This window comes from Petaurus breviceps, unplaced genomic scaffold (assembly GCF_028583685.1).
Source record: "Petaurus breviceps papuanus isolate PSGF00001 unplaced genomic scaffold, PetGlider_PUasm1.0 400, whole genome shotgun sequence".
NCBI classification, from domain to species: domain Eukaryota; kingdom Metazoa; phylum Chordata; class Mammalia; order Diprotodontia; family Petauridae; genus Petaurus; species Petaurus breviceps.
Genome location: NW_027186316.1, coordinates 3,121,103 through 3,139,062, shown reverse-complemented (window position 1 = coordinate 3,139,062; position 17,960 = coordinate 3,121,103). Strand labels below are relative to the sequence as shown.

Genomic DNA, 17,960 nt, shown 5'->3' with positions numbered 1-17,960 from the left:
CCCGGAATTCCCTGTACCAATGAAATTCCAGGCTGCAAGTATTGTCAGCACCTTCTAAATGTTGGTGTGCTGCAGAACACCCCCTCCCACAGTCAATTCTATATAGGAAATAACAGGAGAAGAAATGTTTGTGGAAGGGGGGAAGGGGGCCAACCACATAGAGATTATCTTTATTGCCTTGAAATATGAGGAACTGAAAACGGCATTTGGGCAAACCAGTTTTGGTGGAAGGGTGGGGGTGGCAAGTTTGGCCAAGAAGGAGGAACTTCAGTCTGGGGAGTCGGAAGAAAGACCTGCCTGAGTTTGACACCTGGCTTGGCCCCTTCTTAGCTTTTTTGACCTTTCTCTGAGCCATGTTCCCTCTGTGAAATGGACTACCCAACTCATACCATTATCATAAAAATTACTGTAAATTTTATTACCATCATCAGTCAATCAATAGGTGTTACTTTAGTCCTTCCTGAGTGCCAAGAATTGGGGATATAAAGAAAAAGCAATAAAAATCCCTGCCCTCAGGGAACTTAATAGGGGAGGAGGAGACATATACAAGATCCACATAGAGTAGATAGAAAGTAACCTTAGAGAAAAGAGGCCTGAGCAATTGAGGGGACCATGAAAGGCCTCTTGGAGAAGGCTGAGGAATCTGAGTTGGGGGTTTGGTGGGACAGCATTTAAGCCATGGGGAGTGCAAGGGCAGAGATGGGAGATGGAGTGTTATTGTTATTGTTATGACTGTTACTGATCAATTGATTCGTTTATTTATTATTATTTGGGGCTGGGTATAAAAACTCTCAGGATTAAGAAACTCTCCACCAAGGCAGATGAGCCCCTCCTCTGCATCTCCCAGGCTTAGGAGCTGCCTCGGGACTGAGGAGGGCCCAGGGTCCCACAACCAAGATGGGTCAGAGGGAAGACTTGGACCCAGATCTTCTCAACTGCAAGGCTTGATCCTACCCACTGCGCTATGCAACCACATGATGTTGTCTGTCTCTTACTTTTATTAATGTCTCAGTATTACCTTATCACGGGGCATCTAGTATGCACTCTATTTATGCACTGCAGTGCATAAAGTACTAGGCCTAGAGTCAGGAAGACCTGAGTTCAAATATGTCTGTGACACTTCACCGTGTTTGCCTCAGTTTTCTCATCTGTCAAATGAGCTGGAGAAGGAAATGGCAAACCAGTCCAGAATCTTTGCCAAGAATACCCCAAAAGGGGTCAGAGTCAGACACAACTGAACAACAAATGACCTTATAATGAGTCGGCACTGACTCTGAGGACTCAACAGTTGTGTGCAGAGAGTGTAAGTTCTGGTAGATCCCACCAAGCTTGCAAGGCCTCATGTATGGCCCCATGGAGAGGTCAGCTCAGTTCTGAGAGGCTTATCACAAGACTGGCCATTGGATAATGATTTGGGAGACAACAAAACCTCCCCCAACTGTCAGTACTTCCTCTACCCTAGTTAAAGTGTCTTGATGTTGTTTCTGTTTTATTTCTAAGTGTATATTTGTGGGGTGACTCCCTTGATGGAATGTAAGCTCCTTGATGGCAGGGCCTGTTTTGTGTCTTTGTATCTATCTTCAGTACCCAGCATAGTGCCCAACATACAGTAGATGCTTAATAAATGTTTGTTGATCAGTTGATTTGTGTAGCAGGGCCCAGTCCAGCCCTGCTACCCAGAAATGATGAAGTTTTAGTTATTTGAAGTGTTTGCAGTCAGGAGACCTGGGCTTGGGTCTTGGCTCTGGAATTGACTGGCTCTATGGAAGGAAGGAGAGGAGGAAGGATGGGAGGAAGGAAAGATCCTAACCCTCCTACCCCCTACCTCACTGGGTTGGAGGGGGCAGGGCAGTCCCTTTTCACTCTATAGAAATAGGTGCTTCTGTTATTACACCTTTGAATTATGAGCTCTTAAATAAACCATCTTAAATTTGTTATGTTGGTGATTATGAAGGAACCATTGAAGCTCCAGGTCCAACCTCCCCATTTTACAGAGAGGGAAACTGAGGCCCAGGTTGGGGAAGTGACTGGGTCCTCCGCAATTATGCATTCTCTGAACAGCAGCTACAGTGATTTGAAGCTCAGTGAAAAGCATGTTGTTATAACCTATTTGACTGAATGCATCCGTATATCAGTATGGTTACCTCTCAGGGGGAGAACCGTTGGGTTTTGCGGCTAGTGTTGATTTGAGGCATTGCAGCTGCATCTTTCCATAAGGATGCCAATGGCAGTAACACTATCCGTTGCCTGTGGACCTGACAGTGATTGCCATTTCACTTTTTGTCCTTTTTTAGATGAAACTCTTAATGGCCCCATCACTGACAGCCCAGAAAGTCCCAGACCACTGCCTCACCACAAGTTGCCTGTGCAGAGGAGTGGGGATGCCGAGCCTGGGAGAAAATCCCCAATTAGGATCAGTTCTGATGGCAAGTTGGAGCCGTGCCCAGAGGTGGATGTGGGCAAGCTGGTGTCCAGGCTGCAGGATGGAGGACCCAAGCCCCCTACCAAAGTGGCCAATGGTCTGATGATGGGCCCTGGACCAGCTAGGGTCCCCTCTCTTCACGTGAAAAGGCCAGCTCCCAGGCCTCTGGCTCACAGCAGGGAAGGTAAGTACAATACTTTGGGGTGGGAATGGGGTTAGGGGCTATTTCATGATCCAGAATGGAGGCAAGCCAGTGCCTTTCCTGTGCTTCATGAATGTGCCTCCAAGATTACACTGAGGTTAGTGAAATTTGAAACTCGGAAGGAAAGTAAGAAAGCTTGGCTTCTCAACCCTCTGTTTTCTAACTTAATGGAATGAAGGGAAAAACTGAGCTGTGTTCAGCAAGACTTTGGGTTTCTGAGGACATTGTAAAATGAAAATATTGCAGTCTCTATGAAAATGTGAGGTGGACCCTAACATTTATACAGGCATGGTAGAAGGGCAGATTCAAGACCCTGGCCAGCCAAGCTCAAGGTCCCCCTCAGCATAACCTTAAGAAATGGTATCTCTACTAAAAACCTGGGCAGCTAGATGATGCTGTACTGGATGGAGCACTGGGCCTGGAGTCAGGAAGACCTGAGTTCAAATTTGACCTTGGATACTTCCTAGCTGTGTGACCCTGGGCAAGTCACTTCACCCTGTTTACCTCAGTTCCTTATCTGGAAAATGAACTGGAGAAGGAAATGGCAAACTACTCCAGTATCTTTGCCAAGAAAACACCTGCTGGGGTCATGAAGAGTCAGATATGACTGAAAATGACTGAACAACAACTAAAATTTACCTGTACTGCCTCCCTCTGGCCATTGAAGGCTCAGGGACAGGCTACATGTCTGTCATCCAGTGCCCAGTAGAGCCAAGTACAAGATGGTGGTCACTAATGGGATGAGTTATTTTGGCCCCAAAGTGCTTCATTCAGTTGTTTGCCTATACCATGCAAATCTTGGCCTTTGGAAGGTATTAGGGTGTGTATCTAGAAGCCAGGAATGTGTGCTTTGCCCCTGGCCTTAACAAACAAATGGCACAGGCCTTGCCAACCGGATTCTTTGTAACTGTATCCTTCTCTCTTGTTAAGATAGAAAGGATCAAACATCTTAACAAGCCTTTTGTGTGGTGGGGGGCAGGGGGGTTAGGGATGTCTATTCCTCCTCCCTGAAATAAGAGTGTGTTTTGCTAAGAGGCGGGCAGGAAGATGAGGCCAGTTTGACACTGATGGACCCCCCAGTGACTTTGTTTATCGTATTACAAGTGGTCCTGGGCTCTTCCTTCTCTTCTCCTTTCTCAGATGGCCCTGGGTACTTTCATATAAACTGTGAAAGAAGGGGCTAAGTGAATAGCAGCATTGAGCTGACCCCCTCCACCACCCTCCTTCCTGAGCCCTGTTCTCAGCCAGACAGACTCAAGACCTTTGCATCAGCACAGTCTGGCTCTGCCATTAGGAAGACACCTAGAATTTCCAACCACTTGGCAATATTCAGGGTGCTCCAGGCTTTCTCAGTGGCAAGGTGAAGTGGAGGAAGGAGCTAAGTGATGTTTTGGCTGCAGTCATGAAAAAGCTCAGCCTTAGGATACCTTCACCTTAGCCTATCTCCCCATGGCTAGCTTTGGGGGGATGGATGGATGGATGAAAAGGCCTCATCAGCATTGAAGAGGAGTTTCTATGAAGACCCCTGTCTCTTCACATTGAGCTCACTGAGGCTGGGCGATTAATCATCTAAGTGGCCCAGCCAGGAACGAGGTGGGGGTTAGCTCACTCAACCCACTTCTCCATGCCTTCCCACCAGCATGATTTGGATGGGATTCGGGAGATGGTATTCAGTGGGCTCAGATGACTTAGGATCATAGAGTTCAGTGCTAGAGGGAACCTTAGAGATCGGAGTTCAAGCCTTTCATTTGCCTGAGCTGAAAACTGAGACCACAGAGAAGAAGTGACTTGTCCAATGTCACACAGCTAGAAAGGGAGCTCATCTAGTATTCAGGTACAGGTTCTCCAACACCAAGTCCACTGCTCTTCCCATTGTGCCACACTGCTTGTCTTTTAGCCCAAGGACTCCATAATTGGATTCCTTCCTCTAAAATTCTGGTGTCTGAGAATTGCTTCTGGGAATGGTTTTAATTCTCCCTGCTTCTAATCGATCTTTCTAAACTCAACTCATTTTCTTCATCAGATTTATAATGCCTTTCTGTCTTCCCTTCTTAAGATGCTAGGGTCACACATTTGGAGCTGGTAGGACCCTCAGAGGCCATCTAGTCCAACCCTCTGATTTACAAAGGAGGAAACTGAGGCCCAGGGAGGGGAAGGGATTTGGCTAGGATGACCCAAATAGGATCAGAAATCTAGAGCTAAAAGAGGCCATTGAGTTTACTCCTCCATTTTGTAGAGGAGGAAACTGAGGTCTAAAGAGATTGTAGCCAAGTGGTATTAGAGAACAACCCCTGCACCAAGGGGTAAGAGACCTGCTTCTAGTTCTGGTCCTGCTACTTATGTGTTTTGGGGCAAGTCTCTTTCTTTCTTTAGATCTCAGTTTCCTCATCTGTAAGATGAGGTTGTGGGAGTAGGTGGCTTCTAAGGACTAAGCAGTCCTCTAATGCAAGGGCCTCCATAACCTCATCTGTAGAAGGATGACCTTCCCCAGTGCTGGTTGCAGACAGTCTGACATCTGAGGCAAAAAGGCTTTATGTTGTCAATGCACATTCAAGTACATCATGACTGGCGCTGTGCTGGGCAGCCATGGCAGTCGTGGCTCTTGTCTTTACTGCCTGGGTGAGTCAGTACTTGGATAGTTCTTGACCTAGTTGGTGTGGCTCCTTCCCCCAAAAGGGGACACTTCCTCCTTACTTCTGTTCTCATCCTGTACGTCCTTCTCAGAATTTATTCCAAGGATCTTAGACCAAGAACTAGATGGAGGCCATCAAGTCCAACCTCTCCATTTTTCAGTAAAGGAAGCTGAGGCCCAGGGATGGGAAGTGATTTGCCTAAGCTCTCTGGGTGGCAGAGCCACGTTTCAAACTTAGTTCTAAGGGACCACTCAACATGTTGTCTGCTTCCCCTGATGGAGGATTTCCCCAACTCTGGAGACCTTCCTCTGTCATGTTGTATGAATACCAAGATAGACTATCTGTCATCCCTCCCTCTTGGTACATTGCCTTTCCATTGTGCATATAATCAAATTCTCTCATTTATACACGCATAACAAATGCTTTTCATTCATATTCAAAAGAGGAAAGCATCCGTGGCCGAGTAAAACTTACCGTGTTGCCCCGATAATAAGACACTGTCTTATTAGTTTTTTTTTTTTTGAAAGAAAAACACCAGAGGGCTTATTTTCAGGGGAGGGCTTATGTTGTCCTGCCTCAGCTCTCCTCCGCGGCACTGCTCTCAATGGCGCCAGCAAGCAAATCACTGGGGAAGAACAGGATGACGCGCTCACTGCTGCAGCTCTGATTGGATGCAGCTCGGAGAGCGGCGTGCGTTTCAGGGGGGGGGGGACAGTGCATACAGAGGGTACCGAAATGTAGCATGTAGCGCAGGGGATCACCTTCACTACAGTAGCAATCTCAATAGGGCTTATTTTCGGGGGAGGGCTTATTATCGGGGAAACACGGTAGTGTCCCAATTTTTGTTCCTCTAGACAAGCAGGGGGAGGACGAGCCAGTGTGGGTGAGAGTTAGTGCAGAAGGAAGGACTGAGGCCGGCACTGAAAGATGGTGAGGATGTGAGAATAACCCTATTACAGCAATCATTCCTCCTTCTCTCCCAACGACTTGGCTTCAGCCAAGAGATGAAAATCTCTTTTCAGAAAGTCTGTACTGTAGCTTTCTGGGACTCAAAACTTCTCTGTTCTTGCAGAATATTAAAGAACCCTCCCCAGCATCTTCTGTAGGCCTCAGCCTAGATTTGGGGAAAAGTCAGTGCCAGAAGGTGGAAAGCATTGGCAGGCCCTGGGCTTGCATTGGAATTCTGTCACTTCCTGGCTGTCTGACTTTGGCCAGGCTTCTGTTTCCTCCTCTGTAAAATGACAGTGTTACACTATACATGGTTTCTAATCCCTCTGAGAATCCAATCATATTCTCAGCCCTTTGATTCTGTGAATGCAACCTCAACTCAATAGTCCACTTTTTTCTCTTGCCACTGGACACCAGTCTCCTCCATCCTGAAGTGATGTTATTCTCCCTTCTAACCCTAGAATAGTAATGTTTCGGTGGGATGAGGAGCAAGGCCCAGAGGAGTTAAGTAACTTGGCCAAGGTCGCACAGCTAATAAGGGGTACAGTGGGGACTAGAACACAAGGCTTTCTCTGATGTGATGCTTCCTTCCCCAGCCTTGGAGCAAAGCTCTTCACTCTTGTGGCCTCTCCCAGTGTTTCAGAAGCTTCTACTTTCCTCTAACCACAGACCTCCTCCCACCCCCCCTTCACGAAACCACACCTTCAGCCTACTCTCTCTCTTAGCAATTAATTGTCCCCATGGAACAATTCAGTGGTCTGCTCTGGGAAAGCATGAAAACCAGCCATGGTGGATTGTTAAAACATAATGAATCTAAATGAGGAAATGTGGCTAATGGACAGTTAGTATGAGCTATTATTGAAGGAGCTTATCTTCTCCTAAACACTCTAAACTTAGCTGCATTAGCCACCCAGGTAGAAGGAGCTCTGAGAGCTGCCTTGATGAGTTAGTAGAGGCAGTAGGCCTGTTGGCTGCTGCCCTGCTCCTGCTCAAACCAGCAAGGCCATTAAGCTAGTGAGACTCTTGGACTCCCTCCACCTCCAGAGGAGACAGGAAGTACTACACTAGGAACTCTCAAAAAGCTTGGCCCCCAGCAACCTCTAGGAACCACGGAAGGGCCTTAGGCCTGCCTTTCATTTCAGGTAGTCCACCTGCCTTTGTAGCCCACACAGGGCACTATCTGGCCCGAGTCCCTGGCTCACAAGTTTCACACACATCCTTTTATGCCCAAGTGACTAATGAGAGGAGGGGAAACCCTGTCACTCTCAGAGCACTGGTCAGATTCCATCACTTCCCTCTTTGACAAACTCCTGTGGCTCTGGGACCAATTACCTCTATGACAAACACAACCACTCTGTTTGACATTTAAAGCTTTCCACGGCCTGCCAACAACTGGGTCTCCCTTGAGTTAGGTTTTTAAGGATGGGCTTGAAAAGTAAGGAGGGAGAGTGGGAAAAGGGATGGCATCCTAAGTATTGGAACAGTATGAACAAAGACCGAGAGGTGGGAAAGGGAATGGTGAGCTAAAGGAAGGGAAAATCACCTAGTTTACCTGGAGAGTAGAACACCTGAGTAAGAAGGTTGGAAAAGTAAGTGTTGGCCTGGAGAATAGGATTAAAGAAAGGCATAAGGGAAGAGCCTCGCCAGGACAGAGGAACGACAAGTTCTATTTTCTATCTGATTTCACCCAACAGGGTGCCGTCTGCATAAACTGGGCATACTCTCAGTTAAAAAGTCTGAACATTGCAAATCAGCCCTGTCAGGGATGACTGATAACACTTGGAGCTTTAGTAAACAACTTTAGAGATCACTGATTCCAACACTTCATTTTTCAGAGGGAAAACTGAGGCCCAGAGATGACAGACTCATCATCACCCAGTCAAGTAAGAGAGCTGGAATTCAAACCCAAGCCCTTGGCCTACACATTTATTGGTCTTGTTTCAGTGCCCAAATGACCAAGAAAGAAATTCGAGACGTTGACTCTGATTCCTGACAAAATTCTAGGACGGATTATGAAAGAGATTTATTTATTTCCTTCCTTTCTCCCCTCCCTCCCCTTTTTCTCTCCCTCCCTCAGAGTTTCTATAGTGATACACTAAGGAAATACACTCATGGAGTTTGTCTCATTTCAGCAAGACATTTGGCCAAGTCTTACTCTCCTTGTAGACCATCTGAGGAGAAGAGGGCAAGATGATTGTGCTGTTAGGTAGATTTGGAATTAATTGAAAGCTCAGAATACTTAGTGGCCCAGTATCAACAGGAAAGTAGGCTTCTAGTGAAGTTCTCCAAGGATTGGTCTCAGGCCCAGTGATATTTAATGTTTTTCTCAATGATTTGACTGAAGTCACAGACAGCAGCTCATCCAACTTGTGGATGACATTGGCTGGTAGGGTCAAGATCAAAAAGCATCTGTCTCAACCACCTGGCATGTTGGCCCAAGTCTAAGCAGATGAAATGTAATAGGCACAAATAGAATGTCTATAAGGTGGAGGGGCTATTGACAAAATCACAGTTTATCAAGAGATTTGGGGCTTCAATGATAGTGTAAGTACAGTAGGTCCCATTGGGGCAATATAGTAGCTTTAAGTGTGACACTGATGGCATTGAGAGGAATGTGTTGGGTCCAATGCAAGAGGCATTGGCCCTGTTATCCTCAGCCCTGGTCAGAACACATATGGGCCATACCAGTGGAACTGCCCAAAAATGATTTTATAGAGGTAGAAAAAATCATAACAGAATTCATCTGGAAGGACAAAAGGTCAAGAATATCAAAGGAATTAATGAAAAAAATGCAAAGGAAGGTGGCCTAGTTGTACCAGATCTAAAACTATATTATAAAGTGGCAATCATCAAAACTATTTGGTACTGGCTAAGAAATTGAGCAGTGGATCAATGGAATAGGCTAGGTACACAAGACACAGCAGAAATTACCATAGTAATCTAATGTTTAATAAATCCAAAGACTCCAGCTTCTGGGATAAGAATGCACTATTTGACAAAAACTGATGGGAAATCTGGAAAATAGTATGGCAGAAACTGGGCATAGACTAGTGTCTCACACCATATGCCAAGATAAGGTCAAAATGGGCATATGATTTAGACATAAGGAATGATGCCATAAGCAAACGAAGAGAGCAAGGAATAGCTTACCTGCCAGATCTATGGAGAATGGAAGAATTTGTGACCAAATATGAGCTAGCATTATGAAATGCAAAATGGATAATTTTGATTACATTAAATTAGAAAGTTATTGCACAAACAAAAGCAGTGCAACAAAACACATATGAAGTTCACGTCTCTCTTCATTTATATAGCACATTAAAGTTTGCAGAGCATTTGACATATACCTCATTTGATCCTCACAACAGCCTTGGGAGGTAGGCACTATTAGTATCTCTATTTTACAGATGAGGAAACTGAGGCAGTCAGCAGTAAAGTGACTTGGCCAGGGTAAATTTGCCCAAGTAGTAAATGTTTGAGTTTGGATTTGAACTCTATGCCCAGTGCTCTGTGGTGCCTCCAGGCTGACAAAGTGCTTTGAGGACTTAGGGGAGACCCCAGAGCTGACTTCAGATATTTGAAGGATTGTCATGGGAGGGGCTTGGCCTAGGAGGGCAGAACCAGATACAATGAGTCCCTCTGTCAAGGGGCACGTTTCAGCTTGGACTCAGGAAAAGCTTTCTTTCCCAAGGTGGAAAGGGCTGCCTCAGGAGGGACACTGGGCTCCTCAACAGAGGCCTTCTGGCCAACACTGGGGGTGGTTTTGTGACTTAGTTGGTGTAGATTGAGGCAGGGAGCTTGAGGGTTTGCAAAGTACTCTGCAGATCTGCAGTCTAAACTCTGTATCTTTGCAGATGGCAACCCATCAGCAAGCATTAGGTACCTACTGTATACCAGGCACCAGAGATACAAAGACAGAACTGAAACAATCCTGCCCTCAGTGAGCTTACATTTTTGTAGGGAAACATGTCCATGTATAAATATATACATGATGTCTATAAAGTAAAATCCAAGGTGATTCTAGGGGTAGGGTAGAGGCCTTAGGTTGTATGCCTGTGCTTCTGCTGAGTTTTTAAAGAAACTTGAGATGCTGAGAGAGGAGGGAGGGCATGCCTGGTGTGGGGACGGTATGTACAGAGGGACAGAAATTATGGAGGGAAGGAGGCCATTTTGGTAGAACTTGAGTCTAGGAAGGGAAGTACTGTGTCAAGCAGGGAAAGGCAAGCTGGAGTTAAGTTGTGAATGGTGGAGTTTGTATTTGCTACACTAGGGAGCCCTTGTTGCTTCTTGAGGGAGAGGGGGCCGTGTGACAGATGTATGCTTTAGGAATAGCAGTTTGGCAGTGGTGTGGAGGATGAATTGGAGAGGCGCATCTCAGAAGCCCTGGGCCACAGGGCACAGTTCCCAGGGGAGTGTGCCAGGATAAGGCAGATTGGGTGAGTTGAACTCAGACACAAGCTGAGAAGCTGCTTGGGCCCAAGGACCGAGAGCAGAAAGCAGCTGGGATAGAGGAAAGAGCATATGAGACCTTGGGTCCAGCCCTTGCTGGACGTGTGACCCTGGGCTAGTTACTTCCTTCATCTCACCTCTGATCATTGAGCTTCTCTCTTAAAAGATTATCCTTATTGTCACAGAAATAGGAAGTTTTAGCAAAACCAGCAGCAAATAGGTCTTTATGCTGAGTCAGCTGTCAAAACATTTGTCAGAGATTTCCCCTTCCCCTGGTCCCAGATCTTGGTGAGGGGTAGGGAGTGGTCCCGAGCCTTCAGGTAGGAGCTTATGTGACTTCAGCTTTAGGAACTAGAGTAATCCCAGGGCATCCTGTCACAGTGAGGAACCTGGCCTGGCTAGAGTACAAGGTACAAGGCTAGAAAGTTGTTTGGGGGCCAGATCATGGGAGGACTTGAGTGGACTGAGGAGTTTAGACCTTAGTACATTTGTACTAGGGAGCTATTGATGGTGTTTGTGCAGAGGGAGTGTATTAGAAAAATAACTGGCAGTGTATGTAGGATGAACTGGAAGCTGGAGGCAAGATGGGCCTGGAGATTGTTGCAGTATCTGAGGTGGAAGTTAGAATGGAGAAGAGCAGATGGAACAATGACATTCCAAAGAACAGGGAGGGGGAGATGGGAGCCCAAGAAGGGTGGGGCTCCCCAATGAGCTACATTGATTTTAACTAACTGTCCTCGGCCCCAACTCATGCTGCCTTTGAACCCCTGATAACTTGTATTTCTCAATTCCCAGGTGACTATGACAGTTTCAATAAAGCACGCTCCCCAGGAGACAAGCCAGCAATAACTCGGCCTCCAGTGCGCCCCCCGGATCCTCCCTGTCGGGCAATCATGCCCCAGAAGCCAGAGCCCAAGCCAGAGCCTGTGGCTGGAGGAACCCAGGAAACCATGGCCTCTGTGTATGTAGCCAAAGTACTGGGGGAAACCAAAAGCACAGTGTACATTGTGCCCATGCCTGAGGCCCGGCCTCCAGGCCCAACTGCCAGGGGCTCAGTGCAGGGGCTGTCAGGGCCCGATCCAAGCCCCATCTTTCCCAGTCACTCCTTACCCCTTTTAGGAGGATGAGCTTGGCCAGCTGGTTTCATGCTCTCTTGATTCTGAAATGTTTTGATTTTTGTTATTATTAGCACTGGATTTTCAAGTAATTTAATTCCACCAAATGGAATAAAGTTCTCCAGAGAGGCTCTTGGTGGAGGAGCAGAGCCAGAGTCTGGCAGGCCTTCCAGAGGCCAGGCCAAGAGCCAAGGAATAAGAGCAGCAGTTGCTGGGGCAGGACTGAGGCCTAGCAACTGGGTCAGGCTGCTGCAGCTGCTGGCCTGGCCTTTCCAGCCGGAAGTGGGGCCATTCACAGGGCACTTCCTTCCTCTCTTCCAGCCCATTGTTTGCAGGGCCCATGAAATGGAAGAAGAAATAAAAACCCTCCTCCCTTTTGGCTAATTAGTGAAGTGTTTTTATAAAATGACAAAAGATTCATGTTGGCACCAAAATCAAGGATTCTTTCCATATTTTCCCCCAATAAAAGCTTAAATATAATCAGCAGTGATTACAGACTCTTTGAGCAAATGGGGGCTTGGAGAGGGCAGGGCGCAGAGGCGTAGAACTCCCCAGCTGTCCCTTGTCCCAGCAGAAGCCAATTGTTGGGGCTCCTTAGAGACTGAGGTTTTTCCCAAGAGCCCAGGCAGCCTTTTCCCAGAAGAAAATGGAGCTACTCCTACCTTGTTCAATCTACAATCCAGGTCAAGTTTTCTTAAGCGCTTTCTGGCCAGGGACTTGATGACCATTGTTTATTTGGTGCAGGGGTCCAGACCTAGTGTGGTGAAGGGGAAAGCACCCTGAATTTAGAGCTAGACGACCTGAACTTGAGCCTAGCTGTGCTTTTGGAATCTATAGCTGGGGGATAGAATACTTGGCCCCCTCCACTGGGGTCTTCTTCCAGTCCTGTTTAGGAAAGGCTTTGCTGGGGAGCAAGGGGACTTGGGTCTTCCCACTTGGCCCAGCTTTGGACTAGATAGGAGTGCTTGGTACAGTTCCTGGCATGTAGTCAGTGTTTAATAAATGTTTATTATTGACTGAGGCTCCCTCTGCGGAAGGCATGGCTGCTAGGCAAGGCTAAGCTCTGGGACCTTCAGGGGCCCTCCTACAGCTCAGCTAATGGCTGTTGGATTCTTGATGAGTACAAGCGACCCACGGCCTAGTGTGAGCAACCTGTGAGGTCAAAGACACCATGGTACCAGAGCCACTTAACAGGCCTTGGTCTGCTTCTCTCTGCAGGGTGGCTTGCCGGACCCGGTTCTTTGAAACAGCTTCTCGGAAGACAGGAAGGTAAGAAATACAGGCTTCCCTCCTATACACCATTCCCAATGAGGCATCAGTGCCATAGTGGAGAGGGCACCAGCCTCGGAGTCAGGAAGACTGGCTTCAAATACTGGCTCAGACACATACTGGCTGTTTACCTTAGATAAGTAATTTTCCTGCTATGCTTCAGTTCCCTCCTCTGTAAAATGAGGGGGTGCACTTGGTGGCCTCTGAGGGCCCTTCCAGCCCCAGCATGTGACCTTAGGCCAGTCCCTTCTCTCTCTGGGCCTCAGTTTCCTCCTCTGTAAAAGGAGGGGGTTGGACTAAGCCTCTGAGGGCCCTTCCATTTCTAGGTCCGGTCTTCTGTGTGTGACCCTCTTCTCTCTGGGCCTCAGTTTCCTCCTCTAGAAAATGAAGAGGTTGGACCAGATGGCCTCTGAGGGCCCTTCCAACCTCAGCTCTATGAGCCTATGATCTAGGAAGTATTTATTGACTCACACAGTCACCTTACAGAGAGCCCTACAGGTCCTGGAAAGCTCTCTGCCCTAGGAAGCGAGATCTTCAGTTCTTCCATCCACTTGAGGGCTTGTATACTATCAATGGAAAGAATCAAGGGGGTAGAAAAGAGGGCCTCCTAGGGCTTGCAGCCTCAGCAGAGCTAAGTGAGTTTCTAGGCAGCCAAAGCAGCCTGTCCAAGAAGTGATGTGGGCTGAAGAGTCCAGACCCTGGAGCCCCATCCCCTGGGCAAAGGATTCATGGAGGGGCCAGGCTGGCTCTGTACCTGCTACCCTGGTGACTCCCTTCTGGGGCCTGCCTAGAATGAGCATGACTTCCCAGATCAGTCCCCCGACTTCACCCAAGAAGGATTGACTGGAGTTAAGCAAATCTTCTGCCATAAGGGGGTTACTGCGCTCCCTCCACCGTGCTGTGGGGGCATACTGTGGTCTCTCAGACAACACCTATCCCCACTGAGTCGTGAGCCCCAGTTGCCTCTCCAAGTCTCTCTCACCCAAGTAGCCACTTTGCCACAATATTCAGTGACTGGGAAATGATTGTGCCTCGGCTCTCCTTGATTCTTCTCTTTGGGCTGCTTCCTGTTGGGTCCAAACCAGACTCCCCAAGTTATCCGAGTCTCTCCTCACTCCTCTCCAATGTCCCTTTTCATGATTCCCCAGCATGACTCTGGAGGATGGGAAGAGTACCAAGGCCATCTTCTTTTCCAAGATCAAACTTGTGCTTGCCCTCCCTATACAGCTTTCCTAACCTAGGGACCCACAGAGCAGGTTCAGATGGAAATCTTAAAGGAGGAATCAGAGGACAATGGCTACCCTGTTCTCCCCTAGTCTTCACTGTGGACCTTCCCAGTGGGCCAGGAGAGCAGCCTCAGCAAAATCCTGTATTCTCCTCCTTTCCATCTCCACTCCGGACATTCTGGGATCTTAACCATTGAGATTTTGCTTCTCCTTTCCACACAGTTCCTCATCTCCACAAGGAAGACTCGCTGGGGATGAGAGTTGAGGCCCAAGGTATGTATATGGAGCATATCTCTGACTCCAGAACCTTAGCTAGCTCAGGTCTGTCTTCCTAGACTAGTCAAGTGGGCCATGATACACAGTGGATCCAAAGGAAGAAGCCGTGCCCCGAGTCCTGTCCCCTCTGGAATCAGTCTTGGGGAGAACAGTCGAGGAAGGCTCTTTCCAATCTGCCCTTTCTCCAGGATTGGAACTTGAGGGATCGGTGATAGCATTAGGGCCTCCAAGCAGATCACTTGTAGGGCATGTCAGAGTAGCATTCCATTCATGGAAGTCTGCATTGGACTCAGTGGCTGCAGGAGGACCTTCTAACTCTCAAATCCCAAGATTCTCTGACTGATGCAGAGTCAAATGACTCCATGGCCTTCCTGAGAGTCTATGGCTGAACATGGCCACCCTTCCAGCAGGGATCCTCCTTGACCTTAGCTAGGCCAGTTCCTGAACGCCAGCCAGCACAGGCCTTGGCAGGGATGATCAGGCCTTGAGATCACTTACCCCCCAACCCCCAGTCTTGAGCCCTGGCTCACTGCCAGGCTCCAAGAGGAAGACAGGAGAAGGGGGCTTGAGAACTAGACAGACTGAGAGCTGGGAAGCAAGTACCTGCTATTTAGGGCCAGAAGTTTGCTATAAACAACCCATAGCAATGAGTTGGCAGGGCTTGTCCTCTAACATGGGGACTCTTAGAAGGAGTCTGCCATCATTCCTTTCTCTGCATGTGCCACTAAGGAGTATTTGCCCCAGCATCTGCAGTCATAGAATTCTCAAATAGGTCCCATTGGGATATTTCTACATTCCTCCTGAAGAGTCCCATGTGACTGGTAAATTAGTGTCCTTTGAATAGGAATCCTGTCTACATGACCATCAAATTGCTTGTAACATGTGTTACATGTTGCAACCTGTGTGATCTTGGCCAAGTCCCTTCCCCTCCCTGGGCCTCAGTTTCTCCATCTATAAAATGAGGGAGTAAGCTCCATGGTCTATGAGGTCCCTTCAAGCTCCAGATGTAGGCTCTTATTTGTGACCTTGGCCAAGTCCCTTCCCCTCCCTGGGCCTCAGTTTCCTCCTCTGTAAATTGAGGGGGTTAGACTAGCTGGTGTCTGAGGGTTCTTCCAGCTTGAGATTTAAGATCTTAGCATATGACCTAAAACAATTCACCCCTCCGGTCCCATAAAGTGACTGAGTCTGCCTGGAGTTGGCCTTTATGCATCCATACCAAGCCCTGGGCATCAGCAGTCTCGATGCCACGTGTCCCTCTAAGTCCTTGGCTGCAGCCTTTTGAGTGAATCCAAGTTTGACAGAACAAATCCTTTTCTTCTGAGGACACATGTCCTTATGTCAGCTTCTTTCTCTTCCAGTTTTTAGGAATCCTGGCCGGTCCCAGATGACTCTACACTTCTGAAAGGGCCTCCTCTAAACTCTTGTGTGCTCAGGACCCCTGGGCTGAAAGGCAGCTCCCTGCTGGAACCTGGCTATGCAGAGTCCAGGAAACTGTAGAATTAGGGGGACTCTCTGGACGTGTCTTATTTTTCCTTTGCCTCCTGTCTTGAGCCCCATGGAAAGAGAGCCTGCTAACGTCCCAAATAGGTTGTGAACATTTGGGCTCCTGCCCCTGGAGCAGGAAAAAGAGCCACCTCCTTTCAGTTAGACTCTGAGCCATTGCAGGCAGTCAGGGTGCCCAGGACCGGACTTCTCTCTAGCCTCTAAGCCCCTGGGAATCCTGCCTTTGAGGGCTGCCCAGTTCCAATGGAGTTGGAACAGATGCCCCAACTCTTGGGCCTTTATCACTCAAATCCGTTCCTTTTCCCAGGCAGTTTGGTGAAAGCCCTGGCATAATAGACAGTTGCATGTGTCTGGACATCTGCCCTGTAGAGGGAACCTTCCACGGGCTGTTTTCTGCATTTTCAAGGTGGCAGCCAAGGGCATGGCTGGTGTCAGACCTCCTGACAAGAGGGGCCGAGCACACCCTGGGCGCTCCCTTTCTCTCGCTCTCTCTCCCTCTCTCCCTCCATCCCGCCTCCTCTATCTGTCTCTCTCTCTCTCTCTCTCTCTCTCTCTCTCTCTCTCTTTCTCTCTCTCTCTCTCTCTCTCAGTTCTCTGCCAGCTTTCTTGCATGAGTGTTTTGGAAACAATTGCAAACAAAAACAACACAAAACTTACCAAGCAAACATTCTGCTTTTGAAGCCCAGCCTTGTTTGATTAAGTCTCATTCTGTTTTCATCTTGACAGCTTCTTCCCAGAACAAATAAGAGAAATAGAATTTGAAAATATTTCTAAAAGAATTCCTTCTGCCTGTACCTCTTCTGGAGGGACTGGGTTCTTGGGATGGATGGTAGGTTAAGGGAGCAGTCGTGATACAAACAGTTGTCGTGACCAATTTCCAATGTTGAATCCAGACCTAATCCAAGTTTTGGGCTCCCGATTTCCTATGCCTAATCCAGGCCTAGGACTCTCAGTTTCCAATGTCCAATCAAGGCCACTGCCTCGGGCTTCCGATTTCCAATGTCCAATCCAGGCTGCTGCCTTGGGTACCCCATTTTCAATATCTAGTCCAAATCAGGGTTTCCTGATTTCCAATGTCCAATCCAGGCTTCTGCCTCGGGTGTCCCATTTCCATCCCCAATACCTTCTCTCTGTGACCTGGCTCCCTTTGGCAGCATGGTGAAACCTAGGAACACCTTTGCAGAATCACATATTTCCATGTAAAGGTTTAAAAAAGAAGCCCATTCATTGGAACTTTGTTAAGCAAAATATTTTTTCAAAGCCCCTTAAGTTTCACCAACTCCAGGTTGAGCCCAAACCCTACAGGAAATCTCCCTAGAAAAAAAAGAAACCCTCTTGTAATGTGGAGAATCTTTCCCCCCATCTGGCAGGGGTTCTTAGTCTATAGACCTTAGCCAGGCCTTAAAATGTAGCCAGTTTTCAAACTTCAAACGTTAGCTTTGCCCTGAGCCCAGGGGTCCCGTAGATTGGATACTACATGAAACCCTTCCAACTGAACACCTAATTTCCATTTGGCACCTTTCTTACTAATCCTTAACCTGTTCCTCAACCTAATCTTGTTCACACCTAACTTAGAGTTCCTGCCCTGTGTATGCGTGGCTTCTGGGCATCGGCCCTTCTTTCTTAGCTCTTTGTGAAATCCCTCCTCTCTGGAGAGGACCCTTCATAGGCTGTGATCCTGCAACTGAAGGCAAATTAACATGGTGGGTTCGAGTTCTGGGGAGTAAACATTTCACATCCTGCCTCTCTCTCCTCCCCCATCTCCTCTCCGGCCCAGGAAAGCTGCCGAGCAGAGCCGTCTGCTTGGGCCACTCTCTTTGGTACTTTGGCCTACCTTGTCCTCGGGGGTGTCAGCAGACCCTGCCAACTACGCGTCAAGCTCAGGGCTGGCCTTTTTTTGCCTTTCATCTAGCCAGC

The 17,960-nt window shown here is 47.9% G+C and overlaps 1 protein-coding gene across 2 annotated transcripts in view; it reads left to right on the top strand.

Annotated features, from left to right (window-relative positions):
• The window catches only part of OPHN1 (oligophrenin 1), a 278,254-nt gene extending 260,881 nt beyond the window's left edge, over positions 1-17,373 (top strand). Inside the window, exons 20-25 of one of the 2 annotated variants that reach the window (XM_069100408.1) lie at positions 2,295-2,606; positions 8,041-8,088; positions 11,450-11,615; positions 12,988-13,038; positions 14,487-14,537; positions 15,899-17,373. In XM_069100408.1, the coding sequence (XP_068956509.1) occupies positions 2,295-2,606; positions 8,041-8,088; positions 11,450-11,615; positions 12,988-13,038; positions 14,487-14,529 (620 nt within the window). In that variant the 3' untranslated portion in view covers positions 14,530-14,537; positions 15,899-17,373. The remainder of the gene's footprint in view (positions 1-2,294; positions 2,607-8,040; positions 8,089-11,449; positions 11,616-12,987; positions 13,039-14,486; positions 14,538-15,898) is intronic. The other variant, XM_069100409.1, reaches the window with a different exon arrangement.
• The last annotated feature ends 587 nt before the right edge of the window (positions 17,374-17,960 follow it).